Source organism: Tupaia chinensis, unplaced genomic scaffold (genome assembly GCF_000334495.1).
Source record: "Tupaia chinensis unplaced genomic scaffold, TupChi_1.0 Scaffold000381_1, whole genome shotgun sequence".
Taxonomy (NCBI): domain Eukaryota; kingdom Metazoa; phylum Chordata; class Mammalia; order Scandentia; family Tupaiidae; genus Tupaia; species Tupaia belangeri.
Window position 1 is genome coordinate 4,094,894 of NW_006159883.1, and position 14,646 is coordinate 4,109,539.

The following is a 14,646-nucleotide window of genomic DNA, read 5'->3' on the forward strand; positions in this document are numbered from 1 at the left end:
GGGGGGTGATTTCTCGCTTTCTGTCTCTATGTCTCTCTCTGTCTGTCTGGCAAGCACACGCGCCCAAGAGTGAAAAAACCTCTCCAAAAAAAAAAAGAGTTCCCCTTCCACCACAACTTCAATAATACTTGTAATTCTTTGCTTTTTTTGGTAATATTCATTATAAATGAGGTGAAGTGATACCTCATTGTGGTTTTACTTTGCATTTTCTTGATGGATAGCAATGCTGAGTATTTTTTCATATACTTGTCCATTTGTGTATTTTCTTTCAAGAACCGTCTATTTGGATAAATTGTCCAATTATAAATTATATTATTTGTATATTTTTCTGGTAAGTTGAACTCCTTATATAATTTGGTTATTAATCCTTTGTTGGGTATATAATTTGGAAATACCTTCTCCCACTCTGTAAGTTGTCTCTTAACTTTACAGATTGTTTCCTTTGCTGTACAAAAGGTTTTACATTTAGTGTAATCCCATTCATCTGTTTTTGGTGTTGTTGCCCATGCTGCTGAGGTCTTATATTGAAAAATCTTTGCCTAACCCATGTCCTGAATGTTTCTCCTAGATTATCTTCTAAAAATTTCATTGTTTTGGTTCTGAATGTAAATTACTACAGCCATCATGGAAAGCAATATGGAAGTTCCTCAACAAACTAAAAATAGAACAACTTTATAATTCATTATTGACTATGCTGTTTATATATCCATATAAAAGGAAATCAGTATGTTAAATAGCTATCTACACTTTTAATTTTATTGCAGCACTCTTCACAATAGTGAAGATATGGAATTAACCTTTCAATACCTGGTAAATGAAGAAAATGTAGAATATATGCACAACAGAGTACTATTCAGCCATAAAAAGGATAAAATGCTGCTATTTGAGACAAAAAAAAAATATTGAGGAAATAATGCTAAGTGAAAAAAGCAGGGCACTGAAAGACCAGAAAGTAAAAATTCAATTCATAAAAGTAGAGCATAAAAGTGTATACCAGAAATAAAAAGGAGAAAGATTAAGGAGGATGGGGAGAACTTGTTTAACAAAGAAGAGTACATGTAAATAAATGGTATGAGCTATAGAGCATTATAGCATAGTTATTACAGCTTGTGAATATTAAATATACAGGAACCAGCAGATAGCATAATGGTTACACTCCCACATGGCTGACCACGGTTCAACTTCTAGACCCAGCAGCTTGAAACTCACACTGGGTGCATGTGTATGCATGCCCAAAATCCCAAGAAGAGAATGGAGGAGAAGGGATTGTAGCATGGCCATCCCTCTGGGGAGCAATTTCTCATTTTCTGTCTCTTTGTATCTCTGTCTTTATGTCTCTCTCGTGAGCGCATGTGCCCTGTAGCAAAAAACTCTCGCAAAAGGAAAGAAAAATAGAAAGAAAAGATACAGTTCAAAATTCCTTAAAGAGTAGACTTTGAATGTGTATGATACAATGCAATGATAAACATTAAAGATGATGAATATATTTATTGCACAGATTTGATCATTGTACATTGTATTCATGTTTTAAAACACCACAGTTTTCCTTATAAATATGTACAACTGCTGTATTGCATAAATGTGAAATTACAATTAAGAGGAAAAAAGCTGTCAGAAAAAGCCAGAGAATGTTAAGAAATTCATCTTGACTAAAGCATAGTTTTTAACTATGAAAAATAGATTTGTGAGATATTATTAGAGTGTGAAGTTGAAGGATTCAAATGGCAATAACATGTGAAACAGAGGTTTTCATCTCCATTCATTCATTCACCAAACACTTATTGGGCATCTCCTATATGCCAGGCTTTCTGTTCCTCAAAGGCCTAAGTTAGGTGAGGCTGAAACGAGGGTGTTTTTTTTTTTTTCATTTCTAGTTCTCCAAAGGAAAGGTGATAAGAATAAGTAGAAAATTCATGAGAATTTATAGATGAACAGATAAAAAGTTTATTTCAGACAGAATTAAGTAAATTTGACTTGACTATTGTAAACACTTGAAATAAGAGTACACAAGGAGATTTTGAGTCTGGTACTAAAAAGAGACACTGGAAACAACCAGATAAAGAATTAAATTAAGGGAGTGAGTTTTAGAATGGAGGTGGCTCATTACTTCTAGAGCATAGTGACTTTGCATGCCATTATATAGTCACACCTCTACAGAAGTTCCCACAGACCATAGAGTATACAGTACTTGTATTGCTTAATAAGTGTTAAACATTTTCTTGTAAATGTCTAGAGGTTCACATTTCTAGACTTACGAAGTTTCCAAGGCCAGATCTTCCATTGGAATATGAATAATGAACATTTAGTCATCATTTAAAGCATCTTAAAATTCCTAAAATGGAGGGACCAGCAGTTAGTGTAATGGCTATGTCACTGGACCCCCACATAGTCAACAGCAGTTCGAGTCCCAGACCCAGTGGCTTAAACTCATGCCGGGCGCGTGTGCATGCATGCCCAAGATCCCGAGAGGAGAATGGAGGAGAAGGGATTCTGGCGTGGCCATCCCCCCTGGAGGTGATTTCTCACTTTCTGTCTCTCTGTCTTTCTCTGTCTGTCTGGCAAGCGCACGCACCCTATAGCAAAAACCTCTCCAAAAAACATTCCTAAAATGTATATTAACTCCTAACTGTGCGTATTGAAGTGAAAATATATTTAGGAATGTATGGAGTAACTGTAAATAATTACAAAGCTGAACTATAACAAATATTTTCAAGAATGTTCTTAAGAATAAATTGGTTATGTTGGCAAGAGCACTCAAACGTGGAGAAGTCCTGGAGTTGCTTACCACATAAATAAAAGTTAATATTTTACCACCACCCGGGTAAGACACACTAGGGAAAGGAGGACCCCAAAGAGATCACTTTTCTTTGCTAAAAGAATGATGAAGTTGTTAGATGAAATAAGTGGGAAGGTCAGTTCATTGTTTTTGGTATACATGGCCCATGGGAAGTCCAAGTTCTCAGATTTGGATAACAAGTGATGACTTATGATAACTCAGGATCTAATTTATCAGGGAAATCAATCAAGCATATATGTTATTCTATTGATGGTGCAACCATCTTTAAAAATATTTTTGTTTGTAAAGAGAAAAACCAGAAATACTCTTCAAAAAGTTATCAGAACAAGTTAAATGAATTACTTTCTGGAAAATTGGCAGCATTGTTTTTGCTTATACAATTCCTTTTGTACTAACCATAGTGTAGGAGACAGTGCTCCAGATCCATGTTTACCTTTGGTACTGCTAGCTATTCTCCAAACTTCAGTAAGATCTAGCCATCTTTTGGAATGTGTAATTTACCTTATATAACAGGTTTTGGCTAGTACATATTTATGACTATATCTGAGTTCTGTTTTGCATACTATCTTCAGTGTTTTCTGGTTTCTATCCAGATTTTTTGCATAGAAACAGCTTTAGCACTTGAATGGCCCAGTATTAACTGTCTACAGGTATGAGAACATTTGGTCAGTGGTAGAATTTAAGGTAAGTATTCATTAGGATTTTAATGACATCAAAGATACCATTCAATCAGGGTCTGTTGGGAGCTCAACATAACATATATAAAGGTCATCTAGTCAGAAACAAAAACAGATACAAAAAAAAATAAATGAGGGGCCAGCAGGTGGCATAGTTGTTAAGGCACTGGACTCCCACATGGCTGACTGTGATTTGAGTCCTGGACCTGGTCACTTGATACTTAGTCTGGGTGTGTGTGTGTGTGTGTGTGTGTGTGTGTGTGTGTGTGTGTGTAGGCAATCAATAGACATAAAATACTATCAATTTTACATTATTTTATGTTTATATCATTTTACCTTATGGCTCATAGTTGTCAAATGGAAAATTGAAATTTAGGTGATCAATAATTATGTTTAGTAATGGTCACAAAGTTTGATATGGAACCTAATATTTGTATTTTGGCACTTGGCGTGAAGAACTGTGTTAAGTTAAAGCTATACTTGTTCAAATGTTTAAAAGATTTTATTGGTAGCATTTTTTTTAAGTTTTGAGTTACAGTAATAACATATCATTGGGTCATACTATTGCCCTTAAGTTACTATTGTGACATTTGTTTCTGTAATTCCTTTTTTTTTGTAATTCTTTTTTTTTTTTTTTGAGAGAGATTTTCACTATAGGGCGTGTGCGCTCGCCAGACAGACAGAGAGAGACATAGAGACAGAAAGCGAGAAATCACCCCCCAAGGGGGATGGTCACGCCGCAATCCCTTCTCCTCCATTCTCCTCTCGGGATCTTGGGCACGCACGCACATGCGCCCAGCGTGAGTTTTAAGCCACCGGGTCCGGGACACGAACCACGGTCGACTACATGGGAGTCCAGCGACATAGCCATTACGCTAACTGCTGGTTCCCTGTTTTTATAACAAGTATATAATTAGGTTGGCAGAATTACTGCACACACATATTAAATATAACTCATGTCTAAATTTAGCAAAAGTTAGCTTGGTGTAGCAGGTGAAATTTCTATGAAATGTTTAATACATGTATCATACAAAATTCTATTATTGGTTTGTGGTATGAGTAGGTAGGGTTTTTTAATTTCAAGATTGAGTTGTAGGCTTCATTTGTTGGCTCATTCTGAATTTTTTCTTTGGATTATTTTTACTGTAACTTGATGAAAGTTGCAAGTTTTGTGAATCCACTGTTTCATATTCTATAGTGTACATGTGCCACATTTTTTCAATCCATTTGTATGTTTTTGGATATTTGGATTAATTCTATGTCCTAGAAATTATTAATAATGCTGCAATAAACATGAATGTGCAAGTGTTTTTTCTACTGAGGGTTTTCTTATCCTCTGGGTAGATACATATGAGTGGAATTACTGGATTATGTGGTAGTTCTACTTGTAAGGTTTCCAAGGAACCTTTATATTGTTCTCCACAGTGGCTATATTAATTTACATTACCACCAACAGTGTTGGAGAGTTTTATTCACTGCAGCCTTGCCAGCACTTAGCATTTTTTATTTTATTATTATTATTTTTTAATATTAGCCATTCTGACTAAGGGTAGGTGGTATCTCATTGTGGTTTTGATTTACATTTCCCTTGTGATAAAGATATTGAGTATGTTTTTATGTACTTTTTGACCTTTTATAGGTCTCCCTTGGAGAGTTGTCTATTTAGCTCTCTTACCCATCTTTTAATTGGATTGATATTTTTGTGTGTGAGTAAGCTACTTGAGTTGTCCATATAGTCTAAGTATCAGTCCTTTATCTGAGGCATAATTTGCAATACATTCTCCCTTTCTGAAGGTTGTCTCCTAACACTAATTATTGTTTCTTTAGTTGTGCAAAAAATTTTTAGCCTACTGTATTCCCACTTGTCTATTTTCAGTTTATTGACTGGGCTTTGGGGGTCCTATTTAAGGTTTGCCTGCTCCAATGTCTCCAAGAGTTTCTATGTGTTTTCCACCAGTAGTTTTATAGTTTAAGATTTTCTATTTTGACCCTCCCCCCATCAATTTTGAGTTGATTTTTGTTAATGATGAAAGGTACGAGTCAGTTGTATTTTTTGGCAGGTGGATATTCAGTTTGTCCAACAGCATTTGGTAAAGAGATTTTCTTTTCCTCACTGGATTGCCTTGTGGCTTTTGTCAAAGATCAGTTGGCTGTATCCCTGAGGTTTATTTCTGTGTTTCCAGTTCTGTTTTATTCATTTACCTGTCTGTTTTTGTGCCAATACCATATTGTTTTGACTATGAGAGCTTTGTAATATGTTTTGAGGTAAGGAAGGGAGATGCTTCTTACATTATTCTTTTTGCATAGTATTTCTTTGGCAATACAAGGCCTTTTATGATTCTAGACAAATTTTATTATTATTTCCTATTTTTATAAGGATTATATGTGCATTCAATTTTTAGATGACTTTGGATGGGATTGATATTTTGATTATATAAATTCTTTCAACCCAGGAATATGGTGTGTTTTTCCACTTTTTTGTGTCATTTTCAATTTCTTTTTAAAAGTATTTAATAGGGAACCAGCAGTTAGCGTAATGGCTATGTCGCTGGACTCCCCCGTAGTTGACCATGGTTCGCATCCCGGACCTGGTGGCTTAAAACTCACGCCGGGCACGTGTGCATGCGTGCCCAAGATCCCGAGAGGAGAATGGAGGAGAAGGGATTGCAGTGTGACCATCCCCTCTGGGGGTGATTTCTCTCTTTCTGTCTCTCTGTCTCTCTCTGTCTGTCTGGCGAGCGCACACGCCCTATAGTGAAAAACCTCTCCAAAAAAAAAAAAAAGTATTTAATAGTTTTCCATGTAGAGTTCTTTCTCTCCTTTGGTGAGATTTGTTGTTAGATATCTTATTTTGTTTTCATGGCTATTGTAAATGAGATTGCTTTCTTCAATTCTATTTCAGTTTGTTTATTGTTGGTGTATTAAAATGCAATAGATTTTTGTACGTTTTTATATCTTTCCATTTTACTGTATTTGTTTCTCACTTCCAGAAGTTTTTTAGGGATTCTTCTGTATTTTTTATGTAAGTAATCATATCATCTGCAAATAGAGATAATTCTGGAGACCTGCTCCAGCCAGGGTGGGTTGAGACTCAATGGAAGGCGATGCAAGCGATAAGAAATCAGGCAGAGATCTCTATGCTCTTTTAGCATGTTCTCAGCCAACTATAGTCAGAGCAAGCTCAAGACTGCAGCGTCTGTGGCTAGGACATATTTTTATTGAGGGATGCTTACAGGAGTAGGAGGGGCAAGGGGGAAGTAAAAGATTTTACTTGAAAAAGTAAGGTATTCAAAGCATAGGAACAATAATCAGAACACATGATGCACTGTTCTGTTTGATCAGGGGAAGTCAATCACAGTCCTCAGGGCAAGGGAGTCCATCTGTCCGGAAAATTTTCTTCTTAGATCTTGATTACCAGGTATGGCCTTCCAGATGAGAAGTTTTTCAGCAAGCTTGATAACTTTAGTCCCAGGCCCACTTGATAACTTTAGCCCCAGGCTGGAGACCTGGACAGAAATCTTATCTGGTTAAGTAAAGACATGGTTAATATATACTAAAGTAGAACATTTATATTCTCTCTGGGGTAATCTACAGCAAAGGGGGAGAGCCTATTGCTCATATGGGAAAGGAATGTGGTCTTGTAAGCAGCTTAATGACTGACCTAAAGCTTATTGTGTGTGTGTGACCCTCTATGTGCTGTTCTATACAAAGGCTGTGACTCAGGGCAGCGGCCATTTTTCCTTGTCCTGAGATCAAAGGTGACTCATGGTCTTTGTTTGGGGCATCAGTATTTTGCGAATGAGCCCCTGAGCTTCCCAGCTACTGAGGTCATTTAACCAATTTAGTAGTTTTCCATTAACCTAAACCGTTCTAATGCTATCTATGTAGTTCCCAGTAGGAGAAGTGAGTGCAGCATTCTTTATTGATATTTTCCAGGCAGGTGGGGTGAGCCTCACGAAATAATTCCCATTCGCCACCACCTTAGGGATCTGCATTCTCTTAGGATTATTAATTGGTTTTATTGTAAAAAATACAGTAAGGCTGAGGGTGTTATTTTACCCTTATGGGGTACCATAGCAGAGAGACTGAAAGCAAAAACAGCACAAACCAGCACAACAAACACAGTTAAAAGCCTTAGCTCGTAGCTGTGGTCTTGCCTGCAGCTCTTCTCACCCTAGCCTTGCTTAGATGTGAAAGGCAGCTCTTTAGGCTCTGCCTGTGTTGGCTGCATGGCCTCCACCTCTGAATGCCTTTTATTTTGTTCTCTTGTCTGATTGCATTGGTTAGAACTTCCAGTACTATGTTGAATAGGAGTGGAAAAAGTGGGCAGCATTGTCTTGTTCCAATTTTGATGGAAACAAGATGCTAGCTATTGGTTTGGTATATATGGCTTTTATTGACATTTAAGAATGTCCCATCTATGTCAATTTTCCTGAGAGGCTGAGCCCTGATGAGATGTTGTATTTTGTCAAATGCTTTTTATGCATTGATTAATCTGATCATATGTTGTTTTTTTATCTTTCCTTCTGATATTGTGATAACATTTATTGTTTTGTGTATGTTGAACCTCTCTTGCACTTCTGGTATAAAGCTTACCTGGCCATGGTGTATAATATTTTCTTTTCGATGTGTTCTTGATAGAATTAATTACTATATCGTTGAGAATTTTTACATCTGTAATCATCATGGATATTGTTCTATGATTTTCTTTTTCTGTTTTGTTTTTGTCTGTTTTGGGGATCAGGGTGATAAAAGCTTCATAGAATGCATTTGAGAGAGTTCTTTCATTTTTAATCTTTAAAAATAGTTTGAGAAGAATTAGGGTTAGTTCTTTTTTAAAAGTTTTGTAGAATTCAGAATTGAAACTTTCAGGACCTAGACTTTGCTTTTGGAATCAATTTGTTATTGATTCCATCTCGTTGGTTGTTATTGGTCTATTCAGGCTTTCCATTTCTTCCTGGTTAAATCTTGGTAAATTATATGTATCCAAAAATTTTTCTATCTTATCTAGGTTTGCTTTTTTATTGGCATATAATCTCTCATAGTATTCTCTCATGATCTTTGTATTTCTGTTCTATCTGTTGTAATTTCATTGCTTATTTGTTATCTGGTTTCTTTCTCTACTCTTGACTAATCCAGCTAACACTATGCCATTTTTTTTTTATTTTATCAAAGAACCAGCTTTTGCTTTCAAGTATTTTCTGTATAGCCCACCATTTGACAGTTCTTTTTTAAGTTTTTTTTCTTTTTCTTTAAATTTTTTTGTTTTAAATTTTCATTTATTTATTTATTCATTCATTTATTTTTCCACAGGACCCATTCCTTTGCCAGAGAGAGAGAGAGAATGAGAAATCATCTCCAGCAGGAGAGCCACACTGCCGTTCCTTCTCCTCCATTTTTCTCTTGAGATTTTGAGAATGCGTGCACACCTACCCATCATGATTTTCAAGTTGCTGGTTCCAGGACTCAAACCATGTTTAGCCATGTGGGAATCCAATGCCTTAGTCATCATGCCGCCTCCTGGTCCGTTTCTGGATATATTTTTAATTCAGTAGAAATGCTGAACAGAACATAAATTTATTTAGAGCTAAATGCAAGCAAAAAGTAGATCAAATCTCTGCAATGCATCCCATGTTTATCAATCAACCTTTCAGCTTTTGAGTTTGTTATGAAGCAGGTTTATTATTTCTTAAAGTGTTGAATTTTGTCTTTAGTGAGAAATCTTTTTTATAATTTCAGAGATCAATCTGACTCCTCAAAACTATGACAGAACTACATATCATAGGATTTAATGAACTGTAATTATGAGTTAAGTTTTTCTATTCCTAAGAAAGTAAAAGGCAGAGAAAGAATGCATTTGGAATCCACCCAGATACAAGCTATCTTTCTTCAAGAAAATACAGTTTGATGAAATTTTCCCCAAAATATCAGCTATCTCCTGTGTATGAAATTCTTATTAATAATTTTTAATTATGTTAAATTTTATTATTTAAAATGTGATGACAGGTTGAAGTGGTAGTTGGTGTGTGCTTTTGATTGCTTATTAATGTTTGGAAAACACAGCTAGATTTGCTAGCCCAACAACAGCCACAGATGTTTTAGTCATCAGTGAATACTTAGCACCAAGCACATTATTGCCTAATAAATATAAGCTGAATAAAGGAATTAATTACTCTCACCAAAAATTTAAATGCCAGCGTGTTGGGTTTTAGGAAGAGCATTCATGATTTGTTTCTATCTTAGTGCATAAATTGGTATTTTCTATTATTTCTGCTATCTTTTTTTCCCAGTCTTCAGAAAGAGAAATGTGTGTCCATCCAGTATTGTCAAAATATATGAGTTTTGTTTTTGTTTTACTCAATTACCTTCTTTCAGCTTCATATGGCATATTGACATAACATTTTTCCCACACATCATTTATTTATCTCACTAATGACACTTCGTGTCTAAAATATTAGCCAGAAATTTTAGCGTTTTATTTAATATGCTTAACATTATTTATCTATGGATGTAGTTTTTACTTTCTATGCTACAGCTTATTTTCAAAGAGCACATGGAATATGCAGATATTAATGTATTTATAGAAAATACCTCTAAGCATTATAACCAGAAATATGTGTAACTTGAGTGAAAATAAAAGGTAGCATCTTTCATAAGACATAGTTAAAGAAATACGTAAAGTCAAACATTAAAATACAGAATAACTAATGGCATTATTTCCTTCTTTAGTAGAGACTCCTCCTCTCCAGTTCCCTTTTCCTTCCTCCTCTTTCTCTTCCTCTCCTTCTCCTGCTCTTCTAATTCACAGGACAGTGGTTCACTCAGTGCAAGTTGCTGATGGTCATTTGAAACACTAACATTGCTATCAGATCCCATACTTACATTGTAAAATGAGATTAAAGGAGTTAACATAGACAGCAATTTTCTTTCTTCGTATTCAGTCCCACTTTCCTTCTGTACCTAAAATTTCTTTGCCACAATGAGGACACAAAATAAGTTCATAGTACTCATCCTTTCCTGGTAGGCTATTTATTACCTGACTTAAAGGGATTTACTTTTCATGTCTGTCCCATGTACAGAAACTTAATGAAAGCAGTAGCTCTTCGGAAGGTAGCACTGTGGATATTGGTGCCCCTGCAGAGGAACAGCCTGTAGTGGAACCTGAGGAGACCCTTGAACCTGAAGCCTGTTTCACAGAAGGTAAAGAAAGTGATCCTCATGTTAATCTTTTATTTGTAAAGCACAACTTTTTCAGCCGTTGGCTACTCAAAATGAATCACTTATGATAGAACTTTGTAGTAGATCTATTCTAATTACCTCTAATATATCAAGAGACAACAAGGATTTAAACTCTAGTGTTGTGATTTGTTTTGTTTTGTTTTTTGTTTTGTTTTGTTTCTGTTCATTATGTGGAAAGGATCATCAACATGGAGGGAAAATATATATATATATTTTTGGAGAGGTTTTCGCTATAGGGTGCGTGCGCGCGCCAGACAGACAGAGAGAGACATAGAGACAGAAAGTGAGAAATCACCCCTCAGGGGGGATGGCCACGCCACAATCCCTTCTCCTCCATTCTCCTCTCAGGTTCTTGGGCACGCGCCCACACGCACCCAGCGTGAGTTTTAAGCCACTGGGTCCGGGACGCGAACCGCGGTTGACTACATGGGAGTCCAGCAACATAGCCATTACGCTAACTGCTGGTTCCCAAGGGAAAATATTTTCGATGTGATCAAAGCTAGTGACTAATTTTTTCACCGTAAATTGGCATCTTAAACACTATTTGAAATTCTCATATATATAATTCATATTAAAAATTACTTTCTGGGGAACAGCAGATGGCATAATGCTTATGTCACTGGATTCTCAGATTTTTTGCTATGGGTGGAGTCCTGGACCCAGTGGCTTAAAACTCATGCCGGCCATAGATCTTCCATATTGCACATGTGTGCCCAAGATCCTAAGAGGAGAATGGAGGAGAAGGGATTATGGTGTGACCATTGACTCTGGGGGAGGGGGTGATTTCTAGCTTTCTGTCTCTCTCTGTCTCTCTAGTGAACCTATCCACCCTATAGTAAAACTCTCTCTTAAAAAAAGTAACTACTGTCCAACTATTCAACTAAATGAATTAAAAATGTTAAATCGGTTCTCATATATTATTTTATTATTATAATTTTATACTATGTTTAATCACATATAGCTTTACAAAATATTACATTTCTCTTTCCAGCATGATTATCATGCATAATAGTCAAGTCAAAGACATTACTATCCACATCATCATCATCAAATAGCTTTTCATTATTTTTTTCAGATCATTTTTATTATTTATTCTCATTATTTTTTAAACAATCGCTATATATCATTTGGCTTGTAAAGAGAATTTACCCAATATGAGATACTTCTCAAAATACTATACGTGTTATCATCAACAGGTAGTAAACCATTTCTGTGTCCCATTAAAGTCATGCCTCTCTATCTGTTCTCTTGCTCTCCTTCTCTATACTCTTCCCTTCTCCTTCACCCCCATTCCAAACTGTCTTCATCATCCATTACTATTTTCACTGCTTTTATGCCTTCCAATATTTCAATCTCCTCTAACATAAAGCGTGGATAGTCAGTATATATTAAGTAGATACGTACAATATCTTTCTTTCTTACCCTATCTTGCTTCACTCAGCAATAGATCTTCCATATTAGGCCACTTTCTATCAAATGCCAGGGTCTTGGTTTTTTATGGCTAAATAGTAATCCGTACAGTATATGTGCCACACTTTTTCCATCCATTCATTTCTTCATGGACATTTGGGTTGGTTCTATGTCTTAGTGATCATGAATAATGCTGCAATAAACATTGAGGTGCAATTGCTTTTCCTACTGAGCATTCTCCTGTCCTTTGCGTAGATACCCAGAAGTGAGATTGCTAGATCAAATGGTAGAACTTTGAGGAATCTCTACATTGTTTTCCACAGTGGCTGTACCAGTTTGCATTCCCACCAACAGAGTAGGAGGGTGCTCCTTTTACCATGACCTCAATACTTATCACTTTTTGTATTTTTAATCTTCACTATCCTGACAGGGGTTAGCTGGTATCTCATTGTGGTCTTAATCTGCATCTCCCTTACGATGAGGGATGTTGAGCATTTCCTCATATGCTTTTTTGCTCGTTATATGTCTTCCTTAGAGAGATTTTTGTTGAGCTCATTTTCCCATTTTTTAATTGGGTTAGACAATTTTTTTCAGGTAAGCCACTTGAGTTCTCTGTGTATTCTGGTTATTAACTCCTTGTCTAAGACATATTTTATAAAAAATATTCTCCCATTCTGAAGGCTGTTGATTCACATTAATTACTGTGTTCTTTGCTGTGCAGAAACTTCTTAATCTGATATAGTCCCACTTGTCTATTTTATGGTTTATTGCCTGTGCTTTGAGAGTCTTATTTAAGATGTCTTTAGCTACCCAATGTCTCCCAGAGTTTCCCCAGTGTTTTCCACCAGTATTTTTATAGTTTGAGGCCTTAGGTTTACATCTTTGATCTATTTTGAGTTGATTTTTGTTAATGGTGAAAGATGGGGATTCAGTTTCATCTTTCTGCAGGTGGATACCCAGTTTTTCCAGCACCTTTTGCTAAAAAAAGGTTTTCCTTTTCTCAGTGGATTGACTGATATCCTTTGTCAAAAATAAGTGGCTGTAAGCTTTGGGGTTTATTTCTGGGGTCTCAATTCTATTCCATTGATCCACCCATCTGCTTTTGTGCCAATATCATGCTGTTTTAATGAACACAGCTTTATAGTATATTTTGGGGCCAGGGAGTGATATGTCACCCACTCCACTCTTCTTGCACAGTATTACTTTAGCAATAAGAGGTCTTTTATGATTACAGACAGATTCTATAATTGCCACTTCTAGATGTGTGAAGAATATCTCTGGAATTGCATTAAACATGTAGATTAATTTGGGTAGAATTGCCATTTTGATTATGTTAATTCTTCCAAGCCAGGAACATGGGATATCCTTGCACTTTTTTATGTCACTTTTAATATCTTTTTAAAGATTTTTATAGTTTTCTTTGTAAAGGTCTTTGACTTCCTTAGTTAGGTTTATCTCTAGGTATCTTATACATTTTGTGGCCATGGTAAAACAGATTGCTTTCTTCAGCTCTACTTCATTCACCTTGTTCATATATAGAAATACTACAGATTTTTTTATGTTGATTTTTTATCCTGTCACTTTCTTAATTTATTACTTTGAGAAGTTTTTTTATTGAAACCTTTGGGTCTTCTCAGTATACCATCATGTCATCTGCAAATAAAGATATTTTCAACCCTTTTTTTGCCTATTTGAATGTCTTTTATATTATTCTATTTTCTGATTGGACTGGCTAAGACTTCCAGCACTATATTAAAAAGCAGTGGAGAAAGTGGACAGCCTTACCCACTACCAGCTTTTAGTGGAAAAACTCTTAGCTTTCTCATTCTATATTACGTGAGTTATAGGTTTTTTATATATGACTTTTATTGTGTTGAGAAATGACCTTTCTATATCAATCTTACTGAGAGTGTTAATTATAAAGGGACGTTGTATTTTATCAGATGATTCCTCTGCATCAGTTGAAATGATCATATGGTTTTTATATTTCTTTCTGTTAATATGGTGTATTATATTTATGGTCTTGCATATGTTGAACCCCTCTTGTATCCCTGGAATAAAGTCTACCTGCTCTTAATGAATAATTTTTGTTTTATGTTGTTGGATATTATTTGCAAGTATCTTGTTGAGAATTGTTGCATCTATATTCATCAGAGATATTGGTCTATAGTTTTCTTTTTTATCATGTCTTTATCTGTTTTGGGAATGAGGATGATGGAGGCTTCATGAAATGAATTTGAAAGGTTTCTTTTCTTTTGTATCTTTAGGGATAATTTGAATAGGATAGAGGTTAACTCTTTCTTAAAAGTTTTGTTTATCCAAGAATGTCTTTATCTTTTTTTTCCCCATATGAAGGATAATCTTGCCAGGTATAATATTCTTGGTTGAAATTGTTTTTCATTTACCACTTCGACTATATTTCCCCATTCTTTCCTTGGCTACATTCTTTCTTATGAGAGGTCTGACGTTAGCCTGATGGGATAACCTTTTAAAGTAACTTGCCAATTTTAGTATTTTTGTCTT

At 35.6% G+C, this 14,646-nt stretch overlaps 1 protein-coding gene across 1 annotated transcript in view; it reads left to right on the forward strand.

The window, feature by feature from the left end:
• LOC102487844 (sodium channel protein type 1 subunit alpha) overlaps positions 1–14,646 on the forward strand; it is a 158,359-nt gene that overhangs the window by 111,778 nt on the left and 31,935 nt on the right. The window contains exon 18 of the mRNA XM_027773849.1: positions 10,554–10,674. Within this exon, the coding sequence (XP_027629650.1) occupies positions 10,554–10,674 (121 nt within the window). The remainder of the gene's footprint in view (positions 1–10,553; positions 10,675–14,646) is intronic.